The sequence below is a fragment of the Branchiostoma lanceolatum genome, chromosome 17 (assembly GCF_035083965.1).
Source record: "Branchiostoma lanceolatum isolate klBraLanc5 chromosome 17, klBraLanc5.hap2, whole genome shotgun sequence".
In the NCBI taxonomy this organism is placed as follows: domain Eukaryota; kingdom Metazoa; phylum Chordata; class Leptocardii; order Amphioxiformes; family Branchiostomatidae; genus Branchiostoma; species Branchiostoma lanceolatum.
The window spans coordinates 11,324,608-11,351,771 of NC_089738.1; the positions used below are offsets into that span (position 1 = coordinate 11,324,608).

Here is a 27,164-nt window from a genome sequence, read left to right on the forward strand (position 1 = left end):
TGCTGCCGTATTTAAAAGTGCTTTGAAAATGTATAGTTTTCTAAGGAGGGCAAGTGATAAGGTACAGTAACTATAGCGACGCGTGTGTGTGTGTGTTTACCTTAGTAAAACTGGTACATCTGTCCACCCAAAGTCGGGCCGGGCCGGATAGAAAGCGTCGTCGGCGACCATCACCCCTCTTCCCGCAGCCGTCCGCCCCCTTTCCGTCCTCGTGGCGCACCGTCTGTGCCATACCCGCAAACGCCTGCTCTACCGTAGTAGACGACTCGGTTTCCATTTCCTCAAAAGCGCTCGCAGTGAAACACAGACGGTTATGGTTAACGCCCCTTAGCAAGTTCGATTTGTAGCCACAAAGTCGGTCAAATGCTGTAGTGTCAATGAAGGCGTCGTCCGGACGATTTTCACCACTGTGAGCATGCGCAGTTTCTATCTCCGACTCTAAGGACGTCTCACCACCTAGGTCCATTGGCTCATCTTCAAATGATTTGTTGTAGGAATCAATCGAAGTTTCGGACGTGGCTTTCCCCGCAAAATGGCTGTAAGCTTGGTAAGCACACTGTCCAATGCTTGATGATGCCAGGTTTGTTTGCTGTCCTTCATTCGGTAGAAAGGTGTCGCTCTTTCCTGCGTAGTTTGGCGGTGAATCGCTCTTACCATTCTCGATCGTCCCAGTAACAGCAGCTTTCTTCAAACGCTGCAATAGCCACTGGTATGGCACGAAGTCTTTCAGTCTGTCCGTGCTGCTGCGCTCCCTTCGTGCGTTTCCTCGTTGAAACAGAGCCTGGGCTAGTCCTCCGGACAACCACCCTTGACCGTCTGCTTGCGTACTCGAGGATCCCTCGGACGAATCTCTACTAGCACTCAGTGGTTGATGCGCGGATGTGGAAGTTGAACTCGCTGTGAGTACCGTCCAACTGTGTTGCTTAGCTGGACGCCTTTGGTGAGAGCGGCTTGGGTACTGAATCTTCTTGGCGTATGGGCCAGGTCTCTGTCGCAGTGTCTCCCCGGATGTCCCGCTCTTCGTGGCGGGCCCACCAATCCAACCGTAGTTGCAGTCGTTTCTTCCTGTCGACCGTACAGTGGGGACGCCTTGCGGATTTGGTTGCATCTGCACCTGGAAAGTATGATTCCTAGTCTCGGATTCCCTACCGGATGAAACAGGAACGTTGGGAAGGTACTGCGCGCCTGGCATGCTCGGTTTTGGTAGAATGTTTACGTCTCTCCATACCTGCTTTTCACGGGCTTCCCCTACTCCGTTACAAGTAGGAGCTGGCAACGGTTCTATCACTGGAAGCGCTGGCGGTATGACAGGAGGTGTCCGATAGGGGGCGCTTTGCTTCAACGTCCTGGCGTCTACTGGCTGTGTCTGTGAAATGCTGTGAGGAAACATGAACGGAACACTGAAATTGGACATGCGCTCAAACAAATACATCTTTAAGAAGAAACAGCGCTTCAAAGATTAAGATTACACTATGACGTTGGCTCCTACGTACATCGAAGAAATATTTGTCCCATAGCTTATGATATATAGAGCAATCATGAATTGTAATCAATCTTTAAGCTTTGTAGTGGACACTTACTTCACACCCGGCACACCTATGTCCGCAGTCTTCTTCTCCATCCCTAGTCAAGTCCAAGTGCCGCCGTGATTTCGAAGAAAGGTTGTTTATAAGACTTAGTTGTATGCTTCGTCAGGCTGCACACACACCTGTGCACAGGTGGCAGTGGCGTCAGGAAGAATGGGACAACACGAGGGCACTTCAACCTGGTTCTGTCACGACCAGGGCGATATGCTCCGACCACAGCGTGACGTCATCTTCGGAATGGACACGACGAGGGCGATTTGCTCCGACACAGCGTGACGTCATCTTCGGAAAGGCCACGCCGAACTTGACTCACTACGTCACATTGTAAAGGCCAGCATCGGTCGATATATGTTTCCACGTAGCTTTAATTTTTGTACCTCAAGTTTAATTGAATTTTGTTTGGAATTGAGGGGTTTTCAGATGACGAAATTATCGTATACGACAGGAAGCAACGCACCCGCGTCAAAATTAACATTTGACCTGTTCGCAAAAGACAAGCCTACATTGATTTTGTCATGTGCCTGTACTGAAACAAATGAGGTATTAAAGAGAATATCACTATTAGGCTCTACAAAATTAGTGCTGTAGAATTGGCATTCTTTATTCCTCCAATTTTCTTAAAGCAAGTTCATGTATCACGTTTGTTCGATTGGTCCTCTCGTCTTCATTATGACGTCACAATGCCGTGAAAACATTACTTCGAGATTCGCAGCCAGAGACGACACGTCCTCAGCATTTCTCAAGACTTTGGCCGCAAAATTTTGTGTTAACCCCTTAATGCTGAATTTTTTCCGTAGAATTTGTAGACGAACACTGCAGGACAGTGACGGTGAGTACTGTGCTCCATTTGTTTTTTGTTTTAATTTGTGGTCATAATGTTAACATGGGGCAAGTATTTTTGACTCTGGGTCTGGTAGGATCAGTCAAGGTAAAGTAGCGAATGTTCGCACGTTACTGAAGAGCGCCGAAGACGAAGTAGGTAAACGCTTTGAGCCACAGCAAGTTTTGTAGTATAGGGTTTTTACGTGGTGTGTGTCAGTATTTGTGTGTGTGTGTGTGTGTGTGTGTGTGTGTGTGTGTGTGTGTGTGTGTGTGTGTGTGTGTGTGTGTGCGTGCGTGCGTGCGTGAGCTTCTTTGAAACATTAAACTTCGACGGATGTTTTACATCATTCGCCAAGGCATAGCCTTACACTTGGTTGGAACCTACAAATGTTCACCGGTTGATATCGGATTTGATTTGCAGCGCAAAATGTCTGGTTACAGAAGTGTAAGGGCACCGTGACAAAATAACGTCTCTTCCGGAGGACGTGCTCTAAACTTGATCTATGACGTCACAGAGATAATGTAGCCACAGCAGAGCGAATAGAAAATTCATTTTTAAACCATTTTTCCACCTCACGATTTCAAACTTTAAAACTGTATGTTTCTAAAAAGTGTATTAATAGCAGTGTATACCATTAACTTAATACTCTTTACAAATAGTTTTGCTTGTCAAATAGAACATTGTACTTGTACGTTGCGACGCGGTTTCAACTCACAAGTTTTTCAGTGACGTCATAAAAACTTACAAACTTTCTTCGAGAAGCGCAGGCAGAGACAAGACGCCGACAGCTCTTCTCGACGATTTCACGGCAAAGTGTTGCTGATAATCCTATTTTCGTTTAAATTTTTACCTGTAGAATTTGTTGACGAGTCCGAAAGGACAACGCAGCTGAAGGTGAGTAAAGTTCACTGTCTGTCTTTCAAGATTAGCGACCGTAGGATGCTCAGGTACGTATACTATAAGTGGGGATGAAAGTGTTCAGTCACTAGGGGGTCAGGGCAAGCTAACGGGCTTAGATGTTAGTTAAGAGCTTAACAGTGGACAATCATTTTAAGAAGGGGTCTGATAGACAGGCAAGAAGACAGCAGTTTACAGCGAAGACATCAACAGCTACGAGTACAGGACGTCAAGACGTCAATTCTCCACTGCACTTTAACGTATTTGGATCATGTTAGGAAACTAGACATAGTGTTGATGTCATTGTCCGTAAAAGCGGCACAAGTTGACTTGAAACCCACAGGTATACTTTCAAGATTTCAGAAAGTGAAAGCGAACTAAGGACAAAGGTAAGAATATTTTTTTGCCTTGTTTTGTGACGGTCTCCGGTATGATGTGATTGGTGTTGATAGCATTTCTGTGATATAAGTTTTCCACTGTAATATAGATTTACCATTGATATACATGATTGTACTTATTTTGATATATTTTGTGCTTGACTGAGAGAGCATGCAACTGAGCTCGAGACTGAACTTGTTTGAAGCTTAAATGGATCTTCACTATCAAGTGTTTGAAATAGAACTAGTACCACTAGCTAGTTACATCTCAGGCGCCCCTGTCCCTCCCCAACGCCTAAAAGATGTTCTAGAACCCCAAATTCTTAACCCGTCGTCAGTGACGTCACGTCACAGAGCAACAAGAGTTATAAACACATCGCCGCGAGACACCAGACAGAGAAGACGCTAACGTCGACTCTCTCCCTCAACGCCGTGATTTTCTGGGAGAACAATAAAGATTAGACTTTTTCTAACCATTCTCTATTCACAGCACATTCGAGACCGCAGGGCGGAAGGTGAGACTATACTTTGTTGTTGTTTTGAATTAGTTATATCTTGTCATGAAATTAGCGTTGATAATGTTGTTGCGCGTTACTGCCACTAAAATTTTGCTGAGACCGCCCCCCCCCCACCGCACGTTGTCGCATATGCGGGCACTAGTGTTTAACGGTTATATAGACTCGCAAGCAGTTGCGTAAATCCGCAGACATCGACGTTTTAAGTTAAAAAGTCACGACTTTAAAGTATTGAAGCTACGACTTTTGAATATTCACGTGATAATCACGTGCGCGCGCTGAAATCGTCACGTGCTTGACATGCGCGTCAAACTACAGGTAACATTGTGCACACAGCGGTGCGTTACTTCATAGAAGTGTGACAATCTATATATCAGAGGTAGACTAGGGATATCGTAACGTACATACCCATCTGCTAATCTATGGCAGGTGGATATGTATGTTACTTGTTTGAGGATTAAGACAAGGCTGCAGTGCCGCTTTCTGACGGCAGGTTGCGCCATTTATCTTTCAAAAAAACTTCAAATATTTTTGATCGTCTAGATTGCCCGTATACGCGTAATATGGCACAACGTCCAACGTCCAAAGCTAGATTAATCGTTATTGTACCTAAATCTAAGAATTGTAGAGAAGTACTTGACTACAAAAACGTCCCAGCCTTCTCAGCCTCGATTTCTTCTTCAGTTGTCAGATGGGTTTTCTCTGTAGTTTCTGCGTGTTTCACTTTGCTTTTGTCGAACCCAGAAACTGCTTCGGCTGTCAGGGCAGCCCTATCGTGGTGCATGGTCTCAGTGCCAGGCTTCATATCCTTGACGTTGACATTGGTCTCTCAGTCTGCGTGCTTTAAAGGCAACCAAACCAATATTAGGGTAAAAAAAATGGAAATACAAAATGCTGAAATCTTTATGGTAGTAACATTAACTAACACTTTTGAGCACCATTGCGTAATAACTTCATACTTTGATCATTCTAAAAACGCGCAAAAACGTGCTGTACGATGATCCTTTTAGTTTCGCGAGCCTACAAAAACCCCGGCGACGATTTGCAGTGAGTTCTCACATCAAAACGGTTGACAGCATATTTTTGCATCATGGACGTCGCTTTACATTGTGATAGTGTTGTTTGAACGAATCATGTATAGAAATTACTAAATAAATTGACCTTAAAATCCTATTTTCGGGCCCTAACATTGGGGCCCCTTTAAGGGCATAACAACGATCACATGATTCACCATTCTGCCCAAGGCTGTGTCTATACGGGCCAGGTTGAACCCGTCGAGCGACTTTGAATCCGGTACACGAAGGGCCGGGCCGCGGGGTAGTCCATTTTCACACAGGAATTATTTTGGAAAAGTTCATTGTTGTAGGGATGTTCTTTAGGAATAGGACATCATTATTGTGACTTACTGTTGGAATAGTCTATTTCTAAATAGGGCAATCGTTTTGACATGTCTTCCCTTTTCTAGCAAAGGTTGACTTTCTAGCTCTCTCTTTTTAATCAACATGTGAAAACCCCGCCACTGAATGCTCATCACCCAAGGTCTTCACTGCCAGATATCTATCATGATGGCGGCAAGACAGACTTTTTTTCGACTGATGACCTATGGGATACTTGTGGCGTTTGGTGTGACCATTCTGATAAGTCTAAAGGGCCAACAGCCTCTAAATCAAATTGTATGGAACAAAGCTTGGGGGGATACAGGCGCAAAATACACTTTCAATGCATCGGAAGTTGAACGGATAAGGTAAGGTCTTTTTTGTTCATGCGGAAGGAAAAACATCTCTTTATGTTTGATTCAGGTACAGTGTCCTTTGTCGTTATTGTAATTTTGATTGCGACAGAATTAATTAAGTTTTAAAACTATCTTTGGAGTAGGGTGTAGGTTTTGGGACATACGTTTGGCTTATAATTAGTCGATGAAACACAAGCTCTCAATGATATTATGACAATGATCTTAATTGCATATCCATGCCCAGAGTTTGTAATTGTGTAAAATGTGTCATGAAAACAGAGAATAGGTAACTCTTGATCATGAATCCAAACCACAGGGAAGGAAACCCTTTCAAAGAAACCCAGAGAAGACAACCCTGCATAGAAGTCCTAGGGAAAAACCCTGGCACAGAAAATATAGGGAGGATGAAACACCCCTGTTAAAGATATCATAAGGAGGGCCCGGAGGGGGCACCCTAGCCAAAAAATCCAATGTTAATGGCCCCTGCAATAATAAGCAATTTTCTAAATTTGTACAATTGCAAATGTTTTGTTATGTTATGTACTTATGTATGTGTGAATAAGAAATGAAAAAAAAAGATATCCTAGAGGGCCTGATGCAGTATGTCCATACCCTGGAGAGTTTGTGGACGTTCACCTCGAAACCAGGTGACTGATTAAAAACAACTTGTGCCAATGAGTCTTTGCCACTATGAACATCAGTCCAAAAGAAGCGTGAGATTCCTTGTCACTGTTGAAACCAGTCATCACAGTCTCCAATACCATGGTAACAGACAGTTCTCAGTCTGAAAATGATAGATCTATGTTCGCACCTGTGCATAAATCCAGAGGATTATAATGTTCCCTAAATCAAGAGGTGTTGGTCATTAAGATTCTATAGCTGTCGGGACCTGTCCTAGCCTCCACCAGGCCCTCCTATGGATCGTAGAATTTGGCAGAAAAGGGAATAATCAGCCATTAGAGTCAGTCCACGGTGAGGATCACGGAGCCTGCCAATGAAACCCTGGCAAATATTCTCCAAATAGCCGTAGTTAGATCTGGTAGAGACTAGACTAGACCTGTCCCGTGGAAGGATAGCTAGAAGCACAATTTGATAAGGTTGAGGTAGGCTTAGTTTGGCGACTTAGGAACTGCTACCGTCCCATTTATCAATCTGAAGTCTAAAAGGGCAGTTTGTATTGGATAGTACATGTACTAGCAGTATGTTTTGGGCGACTTTGTTCTTTGATGAATTCAAACAACTTATTTTCTCTGTTCGTTATAGAAAGTGGGTTATGACATACTATAACCCCGACACAGACCTCAGCGTGATTAAGTCTCAAGTCCGTCTTGGACAACAACTCAAGTACGAACAGAAGACTCAAAAGAAGTTTAAAATCGACTCATATTTCTATCGTCTAATTCCTAAGTCACAGCCTCTTCTTGGCAAGCATTTCCGGTCTTGTGCAGTGGTGGGGAATTCTGGGATTCTCTTCGGCAGCCGTTGTGGTCCTCAGATCGACTCTGCAGACTTCGTGTTCAGATCTAACCTGGCTGCCATTGAGGGGTTCGAGAATGACGTGGGAACAAAATCTAACTTCACCACCATGAATCCTTCTGTTCTCGCCCACGATTATAACGGATACGAGAAAAATTACGAGCGAAAAGAGAAGTTCATCAACCGACTGCGTCTCATTCAAGACCAGATTCTCCACATCCCTGCTTTTGTATCGCATGGCAGAACTCCAGCCACGCAGTTTACTAACATGATGATAGTAAAACGTCACTTACCAATCAAACTTTCCTACGGACCGAGGAATACCAATGCAAAGATTACAGCGTAAGTTTCTTCCTTTTTGCACATTTCAGAATTCCCTGCAGTATAACATTTACAACGAAAAGTAATCATCACCTTCGCCCAGAAGGTTATGTTTTCGTCAGTGCTCGTGTGTGTGACACGGTAACTCGAGAATGCCTGCATGGATTGTCCTGGTATGTGGGTAGGTATTCTTAAGACCTCGAAATGATAAGATTTGAGTCCTCCTAGTGTCTTGCTGTGGGACTGCAGCGGAACTTCCGGGTTTCGTATCTCGTGCTATGGACATGCGTTTTTACTATAGTAGTAGATAGCTCTTGGGAGGGAGAGTAAGTTGTGCAGGTTTGGGCCCCTAGCGGCTTTTTTGGATCCGCAGGAGCCAATTTTGTTTCAAACTTTGAAAGTGAATAACTCAAGAAGAGGTAGACGGATCGTCATGATATTTGGTGTGTAGATAGCTTGAGGGATGATTGACCATATCGTATGCTAATTATGCAAATCAGTAGCTAATTGCATAATCAATATTCTTACTGCATTTGGAAATGAAGTAGATTATCAGACATAAATGATTCATGAGGAAACGCTACAATAGCTTTCTTTGCTTAGATGAGAATCTCATACTTTGAGCAATCTGTGTTATTTGGGTAAAGAAGATGATCATCTGATGTAATCTATGAAAAATTTGTCACTATTTGCATAAGACATGTATGATATGCCACCCGAAAAGGCGGTGCCAGTCAGTCGGCGAAAGTATGAAGTCGTGGAACTCTACCGTCTCATGTGCATGATTGTCAAATGCGCACACCAATCTGGTTTCGGTTAATCAACCGAGAAACGCTTCATGATAATCGCAGCATTTACTTTTCTTGTTTTTAAAGTGAAACTGCCTGTTATATGTCTAACATTTTATACTGCCTTAGGGTGTGGAATGATTCAGAATTCAAGCCGAAAGTCGTATCGACTGGAAACTTCTTGTTCTCGCTGGCGGCCTGTCTGTGCGACCAGATCCACATGTACGGATTCTACCCGTTTCCTGAGGACGAAAAAGGACGAAAGATAAAATACCATTACTATGGAAACATAGGAAACCTTCCAAAGCACGAAATGCCTGAAGAGTATCGAGCGTATCTGACTTTCCACCAGCGGAAGGCACTGGTACTGCACACAGAGCCCTGTAATGACGACAAGCTCTAGATTAGCTCTAGAATATACCATGTCCCTCACGTTTGATTTGTTGTTAAACTGTCAGTGAACTAGACATAGAACACATTACATGTATAGTGGATACACAAATCGAACGACACTGTTACATATGTCCTTACTGATCGACCACGGAATCGCTTCTGTATAAAATGTCGTCCAACTTGCCTGTTCACATAACTTAAAAGATTATTTTGATATTAAGGTATTGAAATGTCACAGGTTATTTCTGATATGGGAGTGCCGATAAATCATCTACTGAAGTAGACTGTAAATTAATCATCTACTGAAGTAGACTGTGCAATGTGGTTTAAGTTTATTACTCCGGGAAGGAGGGTAACCTCCTGATGGAGTATTAGGAATGATGTTGTTCGCAGCTAGAACTCAAGATCCCGTTGTAGCATTGGTGTGTACGTATGTTAGCACATCGTCTGCTAGGTTGAACGTGATGATGCACGTTGTCTTTTTCACACCGTAACTGCTTTTATCGTTAATGTAATATTTAAAAAAGCACCCCTATCTTGCAACAGACCATTAGATCTGTAACGTTTTGTGAATGGGCGCTGGAAGGTTTGCTACTAAGCAGATGTTAGGTAATCTGTAAAGCAGCTTGAAACAACTCCAAGCAGATGTTAGGCAGCCGCTTCCTACACTGTCTGTAACTGCCTGTATCTGAGATTGAGAGGAATAAATATCGATATCGATAGATATTGCTTATGCCAATGAAGACCTAATTTGAGTAATTGATAAGGAAAGACTATAATTCCGTAGTGGTGAATGATGGGAATTTCATTCTTGCGGCATTTGGAAGTCAATTTCATGCGAATTAATGCCTCATTGACATAATTTATTAGTAAATGCCACAATAGCCTTCATTGATAAGACTAGACTTTCATACTTTGACAACTTGTTTCTATCTGTGTCTGTGTCTTCGTACCTATAAATCAAGATCCTTTTGATGAATTTCTCTGAAAGTTGGCATATGTCGGTAGGTATCAAATACCTTAGCCACACCGCAACACCATAGTTACTTTACGGAGGATTGTGTCCTACAGACTCTTGTTCTATTTTTGTCATACCTGGGCCGCAAAAACGTTCGATACGGGTGTTCCGGCCCGGGTAATAACTTTCGTTATTACACGGGGTTCTACTTTTATTGCAATATTTATAATGCATTTCGAGTGCGCCGGTTGTGCCGCTGTCGAATATTCAAATACCGGATTCGGTTGGAATCGATGTTGTTACAATTTTTTGTTCGAGGACACAAGACCCTCTCAAATTCTAGCGCATTTCGCATTGAAATGTGCATTATTTTCGGGTGGGTATGGCATAGATAAAATACAACACGGTGTATTCCGCTCGTCCGCGGGTCGTATCGCCCGACGGCCGAATACGGAATACACCGTGCTGTATTCTATATTCATCATAGAGTCCCCCCTCCCTGTTCCAACGGCCGAAGAAATGTTCTAGAACCCAACATTTTAGAAAAGGTCGTCAATGACGTCACATCACAGCGCAACAAGAGTTGTAAACACATCGCCGCGAGCCACCAGACAGAGAAGACGTCAACGTCGACTCTCAGTGTCAACGCCGCGATTCTCTGAGAGAACAATAAAGACTAGACTTTTTCTAACCGTTCTTTATTCACAGCACAGTCGAGACCGCAGGGCGGAAGGTGAGGCCCTACTTTGTTGTTGTTTTGCTGTTATCTATGAGAAATAAACACATAACGTTAATACATAGAGATATTTGCGCTGCGAGCAGGCCCCACTACAAGCATGTTGCTGTGACGCGCTGCCGGGACGTTCAACTATTTTATAGCACGAAACTAATATATAAACGCGTGGACATTTTTGGCAAATCAAAGACGAAAATCGTAATAAAAGGATCCTCAATGCGATACTTGAATACGTAAGTTCGAGTGTGGCGATTAGTCAGTACATTAACAAGCGTAGAAAACATCAGCGAACATCAACCAACTCAAGGTAGGTACAACTTGCGCGTATATGAAATCATATGTAAGTAAAGATTCATTAGAATTAGGATATCAAGGTCTGAATTAGTGAACAAGAGTCCGTAGGACACAATTCTCCGTGAAGTATTTATAGTATGTACAAGTATTGACCCACACAAATTGCATCTCTGCTCAGTCCAAGTAGTGTTTTAGAGCAAGTAAAGAAAAAGTGTTTGTTTATCTTTTTCTTTCAATACAGGAGTGGTCAACCTGCTGAAAAGTATGTTTTTACAGCATGGCACAGATGGGATCTAGAAATTCCGGGAAAAGTCACAAAGTTAGATCTAGATGGCCCCTTTTCAATTATCAACGAACCATTCAGCCTTACAACTAAGATGTATCAGAAATCACAAATATGCAGTAAATCCTCTTTCCACAATTTATTGCAGGCCAGCCTGATCTATAGCTATCAAGCTATTTGCAATAAAAAAGGCTAATTTATATAATCGTAACATTTCACGAAGGTCAAAGGTCACCGGATCTAACCACCCGGAAGTGACACTGGCGCGCGCACTTTTCTGAGAGATATTTCTCAACAATCTTTCATCCCCTGCGTAAACTTTTTATATTGTCACAGCCTCCGTATTATAAACTACAAGTGTGGTAAGTTTGAAGGTCCAGAGATTTGCCATTTTCACACTGTGCGTAAAAATACATCGTCTGTCCCGTGCGCACATACTGTATGCGAGTTGCGAGGGACACGGCATACTTAATACACAGACTGGAGCTCACTCGGCACATGTTCGCAGCTTAAACTCACAATTCCCGTTGCCGCATTGGTATGTAACTTGGTATATCGTTTGCTAGGTTGCGTGTGGTGATGCACGTTGTCTATTTTTCAATGTAACAGTGACTATACGATCACAGCAAGTAAGGAAGATTTATACCCCGTATCTGCCTGAAGTATTCCAGTCATGCATAACGGATTATAACATGGTCCCTATGGCAGGGCAGTGGGACATAGCATTAATTATAGGGGTGCAATTACGATATTGGATTGACGTTTAAAGTAGTTATGGTGTAACAAAGCTATTGTGCATCCCCACGCCGAACCAGGCAAACGATATGCCAAGTTACACACCAATGCGACAACGGGATCGTGAGTAATAGCTGCGAACGCGCAAACAAATGCATTCCCAATACTCCCAGAAGGAGGTCATCCTCCTTCCCGGAGTAATGAAGTTTTGGTTTCAGGTTTACTCTAAGACATTTACTGCAGTGCCGTCCTATTACGGCAGGTGGCGCCACATGGCGACACTTTGCGTTGCTGTAGAACAACGGACGGACATTCCAGTGGCGAACGCCGCAAACGGACAAAATTAAACCAACAATTCGTCAATGTCTCCGTCTGATCACTGCGTGGTTTAATAAAGGGACGCTATCTCATCAATTCACTAGCAAGAGAACATTTAGTTCTTCTAGTGAAATCATGAGGTAGAGGGGAACTATCTCATCTATTGAAATAATGAAGTAGAAGTACTCTATCTCATTAATTCATTAGTAGAAGAACATTGAATTATTTGAGAAATACATGCAATAAATTGATGCAATAATGCGACGTTTGTATACATTTCTTATCACGTGTAAATGTAATCACCTTGAACTTGAAGAATGAGATATATAGATATCTACTTCTACATACAGACTGCGATGTGTTTATGTGTACAATATGAAACTTCCCTATCATTGAATCGTATCACAAGTGAGCATTCTACTCTACAGATTGTGTACGCATTTATTGAAACAGAGGCACGTGTGACTGTTTATCATTTAATGACTACCATTTCTGTACTCTGTTTTACTCTTCTTTATCAAGTCCAGACGGAAACTACACTTAAGCCCTAGACCGAACCCAACTCATCTTGGGCATGAATATGCAATAAAGATCACTGTCATTGTAGAATTTATGAAATCCTTACGCATTCTATCTGAGGCTATTCTGGGACAAGTCTATGTGCACGAATAATCTAGGGACGTAAACATACACAAAACAATCAGATATTTCTCAAGTTTGGGTTAAAATGAGTAAAAGTTCCTTTTTTTATTTCATTGAAAGTTCTTGAAAGCAGAGAGCAAAGAGACAACGCCGCTGATTGAAATGGTGTAATATTTTCAGAGCTGGTGAATCAGAAATGACGAAAATTATCTGCATTGATACTGTCTCCAGATGTTGACTAACAAATAGTTTTAACAGTATGTGCCTAAAATGTGAAGAGCGCAGAGTTCCGCTAGCTAACACAACACAACCCAGTACAGTTTCCTCCGCATGCAGAATTGGTAGCATTTTATTCTGCACTTCTAATAGAGTCCACTAGGTGGATCGCCCTATCCGGTTTTTTTTCAACATCTGACATGAAATCAAACAGTAAACGACCATAAGGTCATACTGATTCAATTATATGGATGACATCCTTAAGGTGCCCAAAAACTAATGCGAGCGTGCGAAGAAAAAAGTTGGAACTGCATTACGAATTCTAAGTGGTCAGGAATGTTGAAAAATGACTGACTGGTCTACCAAACGATAAATTCATTTTTGTCCTTTCACACCCTCTTCTTTGACTTTGGAAGACTTCTCTCATTAGCATCTATTTTGCTAATTTTTTACTTACGGCATATGTTTCATCCTTTTGCAGCTTCTTTGTTTGATTTACAGTATGGTCACAATTGCTTCCTTTTTTTTGTGGAAATGAACGAAAATCGATGCGCGCGCGGATATCATCCATATAATCAGGTCAGTGTGGCCTATCCTGTAGACAAACGAACCTACCAACAAAGAAACCAACCCTAGTGTTTAACGTTACATATCGTCACTGGCGGTGAGAATCTCTCTGATTAGAAGTCGATGAGTGTCGCGCTTGTCTCCCCATCAACACACGCCCTCTCTCTTTCTCTTTCTCTGCCCGTTGAAGGTGTGGAGATGTGTGATCCTACGCTACTGCGTTAGTGTTACGTTGCCTGATGACAAAAATACATAAACTTTGAGGAATTTCTTGTGGTCTTGGCCTTACCAACTGACTTAGTGTCCAAACTTGCCTGATCACGTGTTTCCCTCATGCTGATCACGTGCTTTCCGTCTACTGGAACACGTACCCTCTCCATCACGTAACAACCGTTCTAGAACCCCAAAACCTTATTTCAGTGACGTCACGTCACAGTGCAACAAGAGTTGTAAACACATCGCCGCCAGCCACCGACCAGAGCAGACGTCTACGCTGACGCTCTCTGTCATCGCCGCGATTTTCTGAGAATTTGAATAAAGATCACACTGTTTCTAACCGTTCTTTGTTCACAGTACAGTCGAGACCGCAAGGCTTAAGGTGAGACCCTCCCTTGTTGTTGATTTGCCGTTATCTATGAGAAATACACATAGAGTAACGTTACATATTGATATTTGCACTGGCCACTGCGAGCAGGCCCCGCTACAAGAGCATGTTGCTGCGGCGCGCTGCCGGGACGTTCAACTATCTTATCGCACGTTTCGTTTTCCACGCGTAATCACGAAACAAGTATGTAAATCCGTGGATCTTTTTGGTCAAAGTCATGGAAATCGTAAAAGAATTATGAAGTATCTTCATAAATGCGTGATACGTAAAATGCGAGCGCAGCGATCGTTCAGTACATAAGCGTAGGAAACATCAGCGAACATCAGCCAACTCAAGGTAGGTACAACTTGCGCAGGTTATGAAAGCCTGTGTAAGTAAAGATTGATTAAAACTAGGATATCAGGGATGGAATTAGTGGGTTAACTTTTGGTTTCAGGTGTAAGACTTGAGCTGCAGTGCCGTCTTGTTACGGCAGGTGGCGCCACATGACGACACGTTGCAGCGAGAGTCGTTGCTGTAGGACAACGGCCGGGCATTCCAGAGACAAACGCCGCAAGCGAACGAACAAATAAAAACACCGATGTTCAATGTCTCCGTCTGATCACTGCGTGGTTTAATAAAGGGATGCTATCTCATTAATTCACTAACAAGAGAAGATTTAGTTCTTCTTCTAGTGAAATAATGAGGTAGAGGGGAACTATCTCATCTAGTGACATAATGAAGTAAAGAGGAAGTATCTCATCTAGTGAAATAATGAAGTAGAGATATGCTATGTCATTAATTCACTAGTAGGAGAAAATTGAATAGTTTAAGAAAGACATGCGATAGATTGTTGGATAACGTTTGTACACATTGTTGTTACATGTTCATTATATAGTTATTATGTTGACCTGAAATAATGAGATACAGTATTATATAGTTCCAAACATACGATACGATGTGTGTCAAAAAAAGAAACATCCGTTTCGTTGTGATATTTCATATAAGTCAGCACAATACGGTATATAGATGTGTATACATGAAAATAGTGTGTACTTTTCAGCATTTAATTTCTACCTTTGCTGTACCAGTTAAAAAGTATTTTCTAGTAGTTTTTATCCCATGCCAAGGGCGAAGATAACTGTTAGAAGTTTCACTGCCTGCTGAATGATTGAATCAGACAACAGTTTATATGTGTTCTGCCTTTTGTTTACTTTCCATACTGTATGTTGAAGGACAACAGTTTTATGTCTGGAAATATTGTACACGCAACCATTGTGTATCTAAGTGTGCGTAGTTGTGTTAAGAGTATGCACATGTTTTCCCCTCTCTTGGGCCGCACTGATCTGATTATATGGATTACATCCGCTAGGCACCACGAAACTGAAGAGAGCTTGCAAAGATAGAAAATGTTTTGTTGGTTCATTATGAAATTTAAGCGGTCAGGAATGTTGAGTAAATGACTGAACAGTCCAAAACATGGTATACCAAACAAAATATTTGTTTGTTCTTTCACATCCTCATTGACTTTGGAAGACTTCACTCATTAGTATCTGCTTTCCGATATCCTTTCTCTGCAATTCACGGCATGTATTTGCTCATTTTGCAGCTTCTTTGTATGATTTACTTTACGGTCACAAACTAACGTTATTGACTTTAGAAACGGACGAAACTTGATGCGCGCGCGGATGTCATCCATATAATCAAGGCAGTGTGGCCCTACTCTTCTTTACCAAGTCCAGACGGAATTTGCAGTAGACCCAACTCGATGTAGACCTCTTGTTTGATAATAAAACTATCGCTAAAAATTGATTCCCATTTCCGTACAACTAAAACCATTTTCCGAAAGATTTTTGTTTGGGCAGAGCTTAGAATTATCCAATTTTATAGAATGTCTTGAAAACATTACCAAAATATTTGCACATGTGGCTGAAATAGCTAGCTTCCACACATAAGCAGACAAGAGAGAGAGAGCTGGTGTGTGTAGGGGAAAGATTGTAGTCCTATCTATCTACCAAAATGGTACTAAATCAAGAATACTACTACATCTAGCTAGACAATATTAGATGTATTATAATTGAATTTGCTACCTATAGGATCCAATGTATTGGAGTGTCTTGAGCAAGTGGGGAGAATCCGAAAGACATAGAGTTGAGCCATATTTGGACAGTAATAGATTGTACAACACATGCATGTTAGAACATTGATTCTTACATATGTTCAGGCACGTTCACAGATACAAACGGGAGTGGCGGGCCAATCCGTATATTTCAATCTAAAAGCTATAGCGGAATATGACTTTTAAACTTTTGAACTCCTGATGCGTTCTATAGATGCCGATATGGGACAAGTTTTATAATGTACACAAATAAGTTAGGTACCTATTAACACAAAAACGAATCGGATTTTCTGAATGAATTTCCCAATTTCATGTTAATAGGACACAAAAGTGGTGGGAAAGTCTAGATTTGTAAGAAGGTATGGAAAGCAGAGACCAAATCTAAAGACTCCGCTGATTAAAATTGTGTAATATTTTAAGAATCAGAAATTTCCATAATCATTAACGCGATGTGAAATTAAACAGCATGTTGACTCACAAAACAAACACTTTTACCGGACAAGAAACCATCTGCTGTAAAACCATAACGTTATTGAGGAGGGTGATAATCTCAAGTGATTAGAGCTTTCGGGGCGTCTCGCACTTTTCATCCCATTCACAGACTCTCTCTCTTTCTCTATCTGACAAAGGTGTGCGAATGTGTGTTTCACTACTTGACGTATTTCCTATGAAAAAGAAAAAACCCTCCCCTGTGCAATATCTATTGATCAGACAGTTAAACCTGTACACCGCTTAATACATGAGAAACATGTTCGTTTTGGAGAAACCTCAAAGAAAATTTTACTGAAGGAAAATGTCTCAAATTCCGTCACGTCTTTCTAACGAAAATGACGCTCAACTCACGGGAAACTCATGTGCAACTGCAGCCGCAAGACCATTGGGTCCTGAAGCCGGTGCAATAGCAGAGGCACCCGCTAGGAGTCGTTGTTTCACATCAACTTCAACTTCAACGCCACCATGTCTTGCTTCACCGGCCGTGATACCGACCCACCATAGCTGAAGATAAGGTCTGTTTTAAAAGAAAATCATCACTTTTCATCAATTGAAAAATGATATTTCAAATCTACACTCAGCAAATTTGTAATACAATGCACTAGTTGAAAATAGCTAGAAATTATAAAGCAGTGGTTATCAAATGATTCATCGCTCTGTTCGGGCGAGTAATAATTATTTTCCCTCCCTCCCTGAAGGACGACGTCACCTCGTCGCAGGCAGCTTCGGAAGACTTCGGCCCTCCTCGTCAATTCCCGCCAATCACCATCACCGACGAGAGCCGAGTTCGCCTGTCCGAAGCAAACCAGAGACTGTTTAATATAGTTAATGAATACACTGTTTTGTTGTTGTAAAAAAGTTCAAAAATCAGACGAAAAAATGAATACAATAGACGATAAGTTAGATAATAGCCGTAGCGTTAGTGGTAATAGTAGTGGCGCTGGGCTAGATCCCACACTAAGCGTAGCGCGCCCCTCCCCTGCGCAGTCTGAAACTGATGTTTCGAAATACACAGAGGAACTGAGCAAAGACCCTACAGTCCTCCGTAGCGCGAACAGCATCGGCAGGATGTTCCAGGGTGGCTCAAAACAAAACATCACCACCATTTTTGCGCAAAACCTGATCGAAGCCGCCACATCGGACTTGCTGATCGAAATCGAGTCTTGCTCGTCTATGTCCAGCGGCAGCTGCGAGTCTGGTATGGACATGATGGACTCTGTTGTTAACATCACCGGACTCATCAACGCCGAGAAGAAAAGAATCAAGGGCGAACGGTCAAAGGAGGACCTCGGTCTCCTCTCGCAGATCACAAAGTTCAAGCCGATCTCTCGCGAGACGACCGAGACGCACCAGAGAGAGAGCACGCACGAGCTCGTGTACAGGCGCGGCTCTAAGGGTGCGACAACAGAGCATCTCCACAGAAGCCAATCGGTGACTACCATGGCAGACGTGAGGCAAGGAAAGATCCGAACAGCGGACGGGAGGACGCTACGGATCAAGTGCTCCAAGATGAACGAAATACTCCGCCATAAGATGATCTACGACTTAAAGATCAAAATCGAGCCTTGCTCGTCTATGTCCAGCGGCGATGCTCCTTACATGATGCGGTCCTTGACCGAAGTCCGGTCCCATAAAAGCGCGGGTGAGCTTGAAGAGCCTCCCCCAGCACCAAGAAGTTCCGAATGCCTGATCAAGTGCACGGAAGGTCTGGGTTTGTCGTCTGGGTCCTCTGGTGGGACACCTGAGGCAGAACCGTCCCAAAGGCAAACCGGGCCGTCCAGAGAAGGTGCCAGAGTCCGAGCCACGGCCGTGGCAGACTCGGGGGCAGTTGTGCCCTGCAGTGCGGACGACAGAGTCAGAACAGCCATTCAGGAGATAACGGTTTCCGTGACAGAAGGAATGATGGCAAGGAACCCGTACCTCCGCATTCTGAACCGCGCTGTCTCGATCGTCGACCCCGTCATGCAAGCAACGGAGGCTGAGCTGATGGAGGCCACCACACTGGGGCTCACACGGTACTTCCTTGCCATCATGTCGGGCGTCCTGACAAGAGTCGCAGGCTTGATGCCTCTGATTGGCGCCACAGAAGAAGGCGGCCTGCCCGTGCTTCCCTCAAACGCTTCTGCCGACAGGACGGACACGGCAACGTCGACTGGCAGCCGCCTGATGGCGATCAGAGCGACTTCGCCACCTTCTGTGTCTGGTATAACCGATCAGAAGGGCACAGAGGAAACGTCACGCAAAGATAGACCGAGGACCAAACTGTCCAAGGGGCGTTATCCTGTCCGGGGCGAGCCGACAGGAATAAAGGATGTGCTGCCGAGCGCGACTATGCCACGAAAAGCGAGCATTCCTTTGATGGAAAGAAACCCGATCAAGCCCCACACTGCGGCACAAAGTAGAAAGGCAGTGGCGCCAGAAATCAAGGAAGTGACAAAGAAAGAATATGACAGAAAACGTTCTCCTCCAAAGGCAGTGAAATCGGACAGCCAGGAAGACCCAGAAGGCAAAATCTGGAAAGTGCCAGACCGCAAAAGACGCTCTAGCCTTCGCCCAGATGTGGTCCAAGATCTTAAGAGCACGCTCCAACATCGTGAGGAAGAACGTCAGGACAAGAAGCAGACCCTGCACTTCATCTCTCAGTCGAGTGCCGTGTCGCAGAAGAGCACTGTGATCAAATACGGGAAAGGCAAGAAGAAAGACACGGCTACTCTGGAGACCAGTCAGGCAATGAAGAAGACGGCACTTGCGTACACCCCTCCGCCTCCTCCTCCCCCACTGCCGGACTGTCTTCCAGGCGGCGGCAAACCAACACAGGCCGCTCCGGTCGTATACACGACACAGATTGCAGAAGTTGGGCAGCGCGCTGCTGTGAGCTCCCGAGAGCAAGATGGCACAGAGATCTCCACCGAGACTGCCACAATGGCGACGATGATGGGAGCCCAGTTCACTGCCCCGCCGGCACCCCCACCTCTCCCTCCCCCTGACTACCACCTGTCGGGCAGTGACGAGTCGGACGACGAGCCGCTGAAGGAGCAGGCGCCGCGGCAGAAGGTTGCAAGTGTCTTCATCCCGCCTAAGTACGTGGATCGGTTCCAGAGTCAGGGTTTCAGGCACGTGGAGTTCAATCCCTCCCCAGGAAGCAGCTTCGCCAGCAGTGTGGCGGGAAGCGATGTCGGCAGCGTACGGTCTTCCCGCGCAAGTACGCCCGCAGGCACCCCTCGAAGCTCTAGTCCTGTTGGCACATGTCAGGGAGTCCAAAGCGTGGCACTGACCTCAGCCTTGCGTGATGTTGGAGAAAACAGGGACGTGGTAGCGCATGGAGTGATGCAACCCCGGAGGGACAGCCTTGCCTTCCTACTTCAGTCCCAGTCGACAAAGCTGAAACACTCCACCACCGTGAGGAGAAAGACGTCAAGAGGGGAGACGGAAGACACAGCCGAGACTTCGCACATGGTCGCCGCCACAGTCCAGGCCGGCAGAATGCCCTCACCACCGCCCCTGCCGTCCTTCGGCCTGGGTTTATCAATACGTCCAGGATTGACCATGTCTCCTCTCTCACCGATGACATTGAGCCAAGCCTTGCATGATGCGATTGGAAGACGGGAACATGCGATGCCCGGTCACGCGCAGTCTAGCTCACCCGGTGACGACAGTTTGTCCTTCCTGCTTCAGTCCCAGGCGACGAAGCTGAAACACACGACCACTGTGAGAAGGAAGACGTCTACAGGAGAGACTGAGGATACGGCCGAGGCATCGCAAATGGTCGGGGCAATTCAGGCTAGCCATGTTCCTGCACCATCGCCTACTGGCCTCGGTGCACAGGCTCAGATATCGGCTGCACTAGCGATTCCCAGTCCTGCGCCAACCACGGGTCTGCTGATGCACCACTATGCAGCACCTGCCTTGGCTCTGCCGCAGCTCGCTGGACTTGGTGATTTGACAGATAGCAATCTTTCGGGAGGCACAGCCATGCGCCAGGCGTCCACGTCAGCAAAAGTGACACAAAAGACGACTATGAAAAAGGGCGACGAAACGGTGGAAAATGTGGCAGAAGCCAGCGAAACTATGGCCACTATGGAGGCTGGCCATATCCCTGCAGCGCCACCGCTCCCGACGCGGGAACAGTTGAGGAGACCAAGTCTTTCACAAGCCCAGCCACATCTGCTGATGTATGCGGCGGGATTCGGACGGGTCCGTTCGCCCCCGTCCTTACCGCCTATGGAGCTACTGATGTCCGGAATCTCGGACGGATCCGGACGGGTCCCTTCCCCTCCTGCTCTCCCAACGAGGGCGTTTCTGATGTCTGGAATCTCCGGAATCTCGGACGGATCCGGACGAGTCCCTTCTCCTCCTGCGCTGCCAACGAGGGCGTTTCTGATGTCTGCAATCTCCGGAATCTCAGACGGATCCGGACGGTTCCCCTCTCCTCCTGCGCTGCCAACGAGGGCGTTTCTGATGTCCGGAATCTCGGACGGATCCGGACGGGTCACTTCTCCTCCCGCGCACCCAGCGACGGCATTTCTGATGTCTGAAATTTCCGGAATCTCCGGCGGATCCGGACGGTTCCCCTCTCCTCCTGCAGTGCCAGCGGCGGCATTTATGATGTCCGGAATCTCACATTCATTCAGACAAGTCGCTAATCCTCCTGCTTTACCGCCAATGGAGTTTATGATATCCGGAATCTCAGAGTTCCTCAAGCAAGAAGTCTCCCAGGCGTCGTCGCGGCCGCTTCTGGATCTGGTCGGCTCTGGGGCCATGCAGCCGGCACCAGATCCAAACCGGCAGTACACGGTCATGTCGGTGTACGCCGCACAGGCAGGACAGGAGTCAAACTTGTCTCAGGAGAAAACTGCCGCCCGTTACGAGGAGGGCACAGGAGACAGCACGACTGAAGGGTTCAAGATAAAGGGAGCCGCACTGAACACAAACATTCCAGAGCCACCTCCATTGCCTGCATTGAAGTTCTTTGTCCCGAAGCCGCATGTCCGACTTGAGACCACGTTTGAAGATGAGATAACACAGCGGGCGGACAAGATCTGCCATCGGAGGGAAATGTATATACATCTCCGACAGGAGAAGGAGGACTTCGAAGAGTTTCTTCACCTGCTCGAGAAAAACGAGACGAATTGTTCGCCGGAGAAAATTGAGGAAATGAAAGCAGAGGCGAACGAGGAGCTCGCCACAATCGAGGCTAGCCTCACCAAACTGCTCATGCGGACCTCATGGAAGAGTTTGGTAGAAAACCCAGGGTCAGAGTGCTCTGAAGTATCACTAGAGCCCGGCGAGATTGTGTCCACGGATGAATTACAGACAGCTCCAGCGTCGATAGAATCCGGCAGTCAGTTGTCTGTCTATCTAGGACGCCAATCCTCGGACGAGTCGCCAGCGGCGGAGCAGAACCAGCTCTCGCTTTGCCCTGAGACTGACCACGGCGACAGCACTTGGCTGGAGAGTGACAACAGCTACCAGCTGGTGCACGGGGAGGACACTCCCTGCTGCCTGGCAGAACACACCCGCAGGTACACGTACAGGCCTCCGAGGTTCAAGTGCGGGAGCTGTGACGAGACCCTGCTCGTGAAGTACCACTTGGAATCTGACAGTGAGGGGGAAGACGAGGAGGAGGAAGGGCAGGACAACGTCCGCGTGCCCGTCTGTCACACGAAAGAGCACGGCCATGATCATACCTGGACGTACAATCCCCCCACAATGAGATGCGAACCGTGCCACGTGAAGATGGTGATGAAAATGCACGTAGTAAGTGACGAGGAAGATGAAGACCTTGCCCACAGGTCGGTTCCTCTCCACCACAGGACTCCTTCACGGACGCTGCCCGGGCCGAATGTTGTCGTGTCTACTGAGATACGGCCACAACCTGCGTCTGAGGCGGGGTCGGCGGCAGGAACGGCAGAGTCGTCCGCACGCCAGGGTCAGACTCCCCTGGAAAACGTGAAAATACGGACAACTGATGGTACAAGTCCGCCCGGATCCACCGCTGCGAACGCTGACATACAGTCTGCAAAGGGCTCGGCTGAGCCCGCAGCTGAAACACAGGAGGGCGCTGTAGAGGGTGACAAGGTGGTGACTTCCAAAGACTTCTCCCAAAAAGTCTGGGAAGCTCTCGTTGGCGACGACAGTGAAAAGGAGTGTTCCAAGGTACAGGCCACCCCGGCCAAGAATGCCGAGAAGCCTTCTTCAGCATCTAAGGATACCAGAGCTGAGATCTCCATGTTCGGTCCCGAAGGCTCCGCTAAGAAGGAGATACCATCTCAAGTAAAGGGACCACAAGAAGCTGGACCTTCGGGAACTCAGGACAACCCTAAGAAAACCATGGTAACGTCAAAGGACGCACCCTCTAAATCCATGGTTTCTGACACAGCAGCAAGTGCTCCGAGCACCGCCAATTCAGCAAAAACGGTGGCAACTAAATCTCCATCACCTTCTAAAGACGGCAAGGCTCCACTCAAAGGTGCATCTGGACAGAAGGAGTCCACGGAAGAGAAGAAAGAGAAATCATCTCTAAACGCTTCACAGAAAGGAGCCAATGCGCCGAAAGCTGGACCGTCCGGAACCCAGACTGCAAAACTGGTGCCCACGAAAATTCCGCAACCGATTAAAGATGCGGCTGTTAAGCGGAAGACCCCCGTGATGGATACATCTGCATTGTCACCAAGACGCATTGACGTGCAGACTGCGGACACAGCGTCTGTCAAGGAAACAGCGCCTTCGCCTAGACGCACCGACAGTCAGAAAACGGACAAGGCACCTACGAAAATCCCCCAACCGTCTAAAGACAGGGAAGCTAAGGAGAAAACTCCCGTTAAGGAGACAACTGCATCGTCTAGAAGACGCACAGACGTGCAGACCACAAACAACGCACCACCGCCACCGCTACCGCCCACCAAGATGCCGCAACCGGTCCAAGGCACTGCTGTTAGGCGGAAGACCCCCGTGATCGGTACAGCTACATTGACACCAAGACGCATCGACGTGCAGACTGCGGACAAGGCGTCTGTCAAACAAAGCCCGCCTTCACCCACGAAAATTCCGCAACCGTCCGCGAATGGAGCAAACGTGCAGAAGACAGAGACTGCGTCTTTGAAACAAACCGCACCACCGCCACCACCACCACCGCTACCGCCAACCAAAATCCCGCTACCAGTTAGGCGGAAGACACCGATGATGGGTACAACTGCACTGTCACCAAGACGCGCCGACATGAAGAAAACAGGCAAAGCGTCTGTCAAACAGACACCGCCACCGCTCACGAAAATTCCGCGACCGGTCCAAGACACGACCGTTAAGCGGAAGACTCCCGTGATGGGGAGAAACGCACGGTCTCCAAGACGCAAAGACGAGTCTCAAGGAGTGGAGACCGAACCGGCGTCTATGACGGCAGAGCAGTCCGACCCACAGACGACTGCCGAACCTGCCGAGTCAGATGATTCGGAGCCCAAGCTTCCGTACGGCTGGGTGTCGTCGGGGATTAAGAAGTACAATGATGAGGAAAGGGCTCGACTAGATGCCGAAGTTGACGGGTACTGGGGTAAAAAGTTCTCCAAAAATCGTGAGAAGCCATGGTGGAATATCGTGGACCCAGAAGAACGTGAGGCAGCACGGCTTCGCCATCGGTCAAAGACAGACCTTCGACCGACTGGGTCATCGAAGGGGGCGCCCGGTGCGACTTCAGCCTCCTATAAACAACCCGGCGTCGAGAAACAAGTGAAGTACGACGTCGATAGATCCCCGGTGATGTTGCCTGGTCACTTCGGGGCGTCAACAGGAGTCCGGTCCAGGGCGAGCCGGCCGGACGTGGGATTAGTCCCGAAAAAACTGGAGATGGAATTCTTCGACTCGTCAGAAGACAGCGAAGACGAGATAGACTTGGACAAGCCTGTCTCAGTGGAGGATCTACAGAACGATGACTATTGGAGAACCATGGAGAAAAAGGCCTACGCTATTGTCGTGAAGGCAAGCGTGGATCAACTAGAGACGGTCGACGAATCTCCTGAAGACGAGAAACCGGTACAGGAAGCTAAACCGACCGGGAAGAAGCTCAATAATTTATCTCAGATGTTCCAGTCAAGGAAAGAGAAGGAGAAGAGACGAGAGAGGGAAGCCAGAGAAATGGCAATGAAAGAGAAGGAGGAAAAGAAGGCGCACATGTTCGAGCACAAATCGGACCCTCCGAACGAAGAACCGTTCATTGGCCCGCCGCTTCCACCGGAGATGCTGAAGAATACTCCGGAGAAGAAGACGAGGGGCCTGACGCGCCATGGGCACGAGGGAGTGCCTACTCTAGCAGCCGAAAAAGAGGGAGAAGCGAGCACCTCTAAAAAGTCTGGCAGCAAGCTGACCCCCACTAGGCTAGTCGGCAAAATCAAAGGTGGCTTCGCAAAGGTCAAGGACTCGATCAAATCGAAGTTATCTGGACCCGGAGAGTCGAGCGACTAAAGCACGAATAATTAATTTTTCCAAAAAAAAAAAATACACAAACAAAAAATCAATCAGAATTAACTACATCTTAGGTCGCAAAGACCTTACCAAAACTGCGCAGCGAAGGGACGCACTTAAAGCCGTGTCTATGTAAGTCAGACTACTAGATGATGTACTGTAGGCAATCATCAGTCCAAATGATTGTAGATATGGGTACGTGGTAACTAAATGTAAAGTTGTTTTACCACTGTTGGTGCATGCTGTCAAGTAGTCTATTCACGTCTGTGACCAGTACAGAAGTCCGCATAAGAAGCGGTAGTTTGTCAGCTACGTGTAACGTACTGTGCTTACGTACGTTTTCTTCAAAGCCAATATAATGAATTGTTCTATGTTTAAGCGCAGGTTGCTTTAAACGGATTTTAATGCTACTTACTAGTGCTTAGCTTCCTTCACGCATGTTAAACCCGTTATTCAAATACTTCACGACTACAGCATTATATGTGTATATGAGATTACATGTGTATATAAGATTATATGTGTATATAAGATTATATGAGTATATACATGTCTATGTAAATTGTAAAGAGGGAGAAAGAGATGTGATATGATTTCATCCAGAATAAATCTTCATGCTAACGTATTTTTGCCTGTCTTGCTGTTGTGTTGTGTTTTGTTTCTCTCCTTTGGAAGCTTAGTCAGTTTAGTGACGTTGGACTAGAGCATTGTGGATTATAGATGGAAGAGGCCATGTCAGTGGGGATGTTTGTGATTAAAGGATTGTAAACTATAAAAGCTTCGATGTTTGAAATAAAACTTTGCTTCTTGATGTGGGAAATAACGAATTTCTTTTGCTCTTATTCTTTCAGCCCAGATCGTATCAAACGACTCCCCTGGCGCTCAAGGTTATATTGCATTCACAAGTAATGCATACAACTTACAGCTTTGAGAGTACCATTGGATCTATTTTGATAAAGAAACCGACGCCTGTTCATTTGTTCAACGTCTTCTTTTTTCACTAAATATGAAAAACAATCCGGCTATTGTAGAGCTTCAGAACGTGACAATACGCAAATGTACACTCGAACACTTCTATTGGAAAGTTGTAGAGGAAATTTGTAATTTTTGACCTAATATATCCCATACATTTGTCTTGCATATTGTCATTTTAAATTTCAAATGGTCACATTTTCGAAAACAAAGTAAAAGAACAACAATGAAATACAAACCCCTTTGCGAGCCTTTCGTGATTTCCCCATTCCCCAAAAGACGGAAATTTGGCAATTTGACGGTCGTTTTAGACACTTTTCTGGAGGCGGCTGGGATCGGTACTGCAGATGAGGCTACAATAGGGTATATATTCCCAAATGTGAGAAGTTGTGTCAAACGTTAAACTATATAAGGAAAAGGGCTTAAAGTGAGTGAAATCTTTCCCAAATAGGTTCAGGCATTTTTAAATACATCGAGAGTGACCTTTAAGACAGTAATTGACATATAAAGGATCGATTTGTAGGTGCCGCTCGTGGAGTCCATGTAACACCATGTCCGCCCGTGGAAGTGCCACCGACATTCATGTGCACATCATATCCTTTGTGTTAATAGTTTGTAAATGATGATATATCATCCGTTTTCCTTTAAATTCAGGGACTAAAATTTGTTCATCTGACTATTATGGGATAAGGGACTGTCAGAGAAGACCGGCTATCACTCAGACAGAATTACGATCTTAAACCCCCAACATCTGCTTGGAGAACTCAGCAGCTTTCCTGTGACATATCAGGCCCTTTACTTGACTGTTCTCCCGCTGATATTATACAAATATGGACAGCAGACCACAAAATGATATATAAGGGACATTCGGCCATATCTACGATGATTGT

General features: G+C 45.7%; 2 protein-coding genes across 3 annotated transcripts; both read left to right on the forward strand.

The window, feature by feature from the left end:
• Positions 1–3,171: 3,171 nt before the first annotated feature.
• Positions 3,172–25,925, forward strand: LOC136422888 (microtubule-associated protein futsch-like). 2 transcript variants are annotated; one of them, XM_066410803.1, is made up of 3 exons: positions 3,172–3,303; positions 17,226–17,366; positions 17,550–25,925. In XM_066410803.1, the coding sequence occupies exon 3, from the start codon at positions 17,680–17,682 to the stop codon at positions 25,303–25,305; it is 7,626 nt and encodes a 2,541-aa protein (XP_066266900.1). In that variant the 5' UTR covers positions 3,172–3,303; positions 17,226–17,366; positions 17,550–17,679; the 3' UTR covers positions 25,306–25,925. The 2 variants fall into 2 exon arrangements, with proteins under 2 accessions (XP_066266900.1, XP_066266901.1); XM_066410804.1 differs by lacking the exon at positions 3,172–3,303 and adding an exon at positions 13,999–14,255.
• LOC136422890 (CMP-N-acetylneuraminate-poly-alpha-2,8-sialyltransferase-like) lies at positions 4,393–9,887 on the forward strand. The gene is made up of 3 exons (XM_066410805.1): positions 4,393–5,942; positions 7,194–7,748; positions 8,645–9,887. Exons 1-3 carry the CDS (start codon positions 5,722–5,724, stop codon positions 8,916–8,918), a joined length of 1,050 nt encoding a protein of 349 aa, XP_066266902.1. The 5' UTR covers positions 4,393–5,721; the 3' UTR covers positions 8,919–9,887.
• Positions 25,926–27,164: the final 1,239 nt, after the last annotated feature.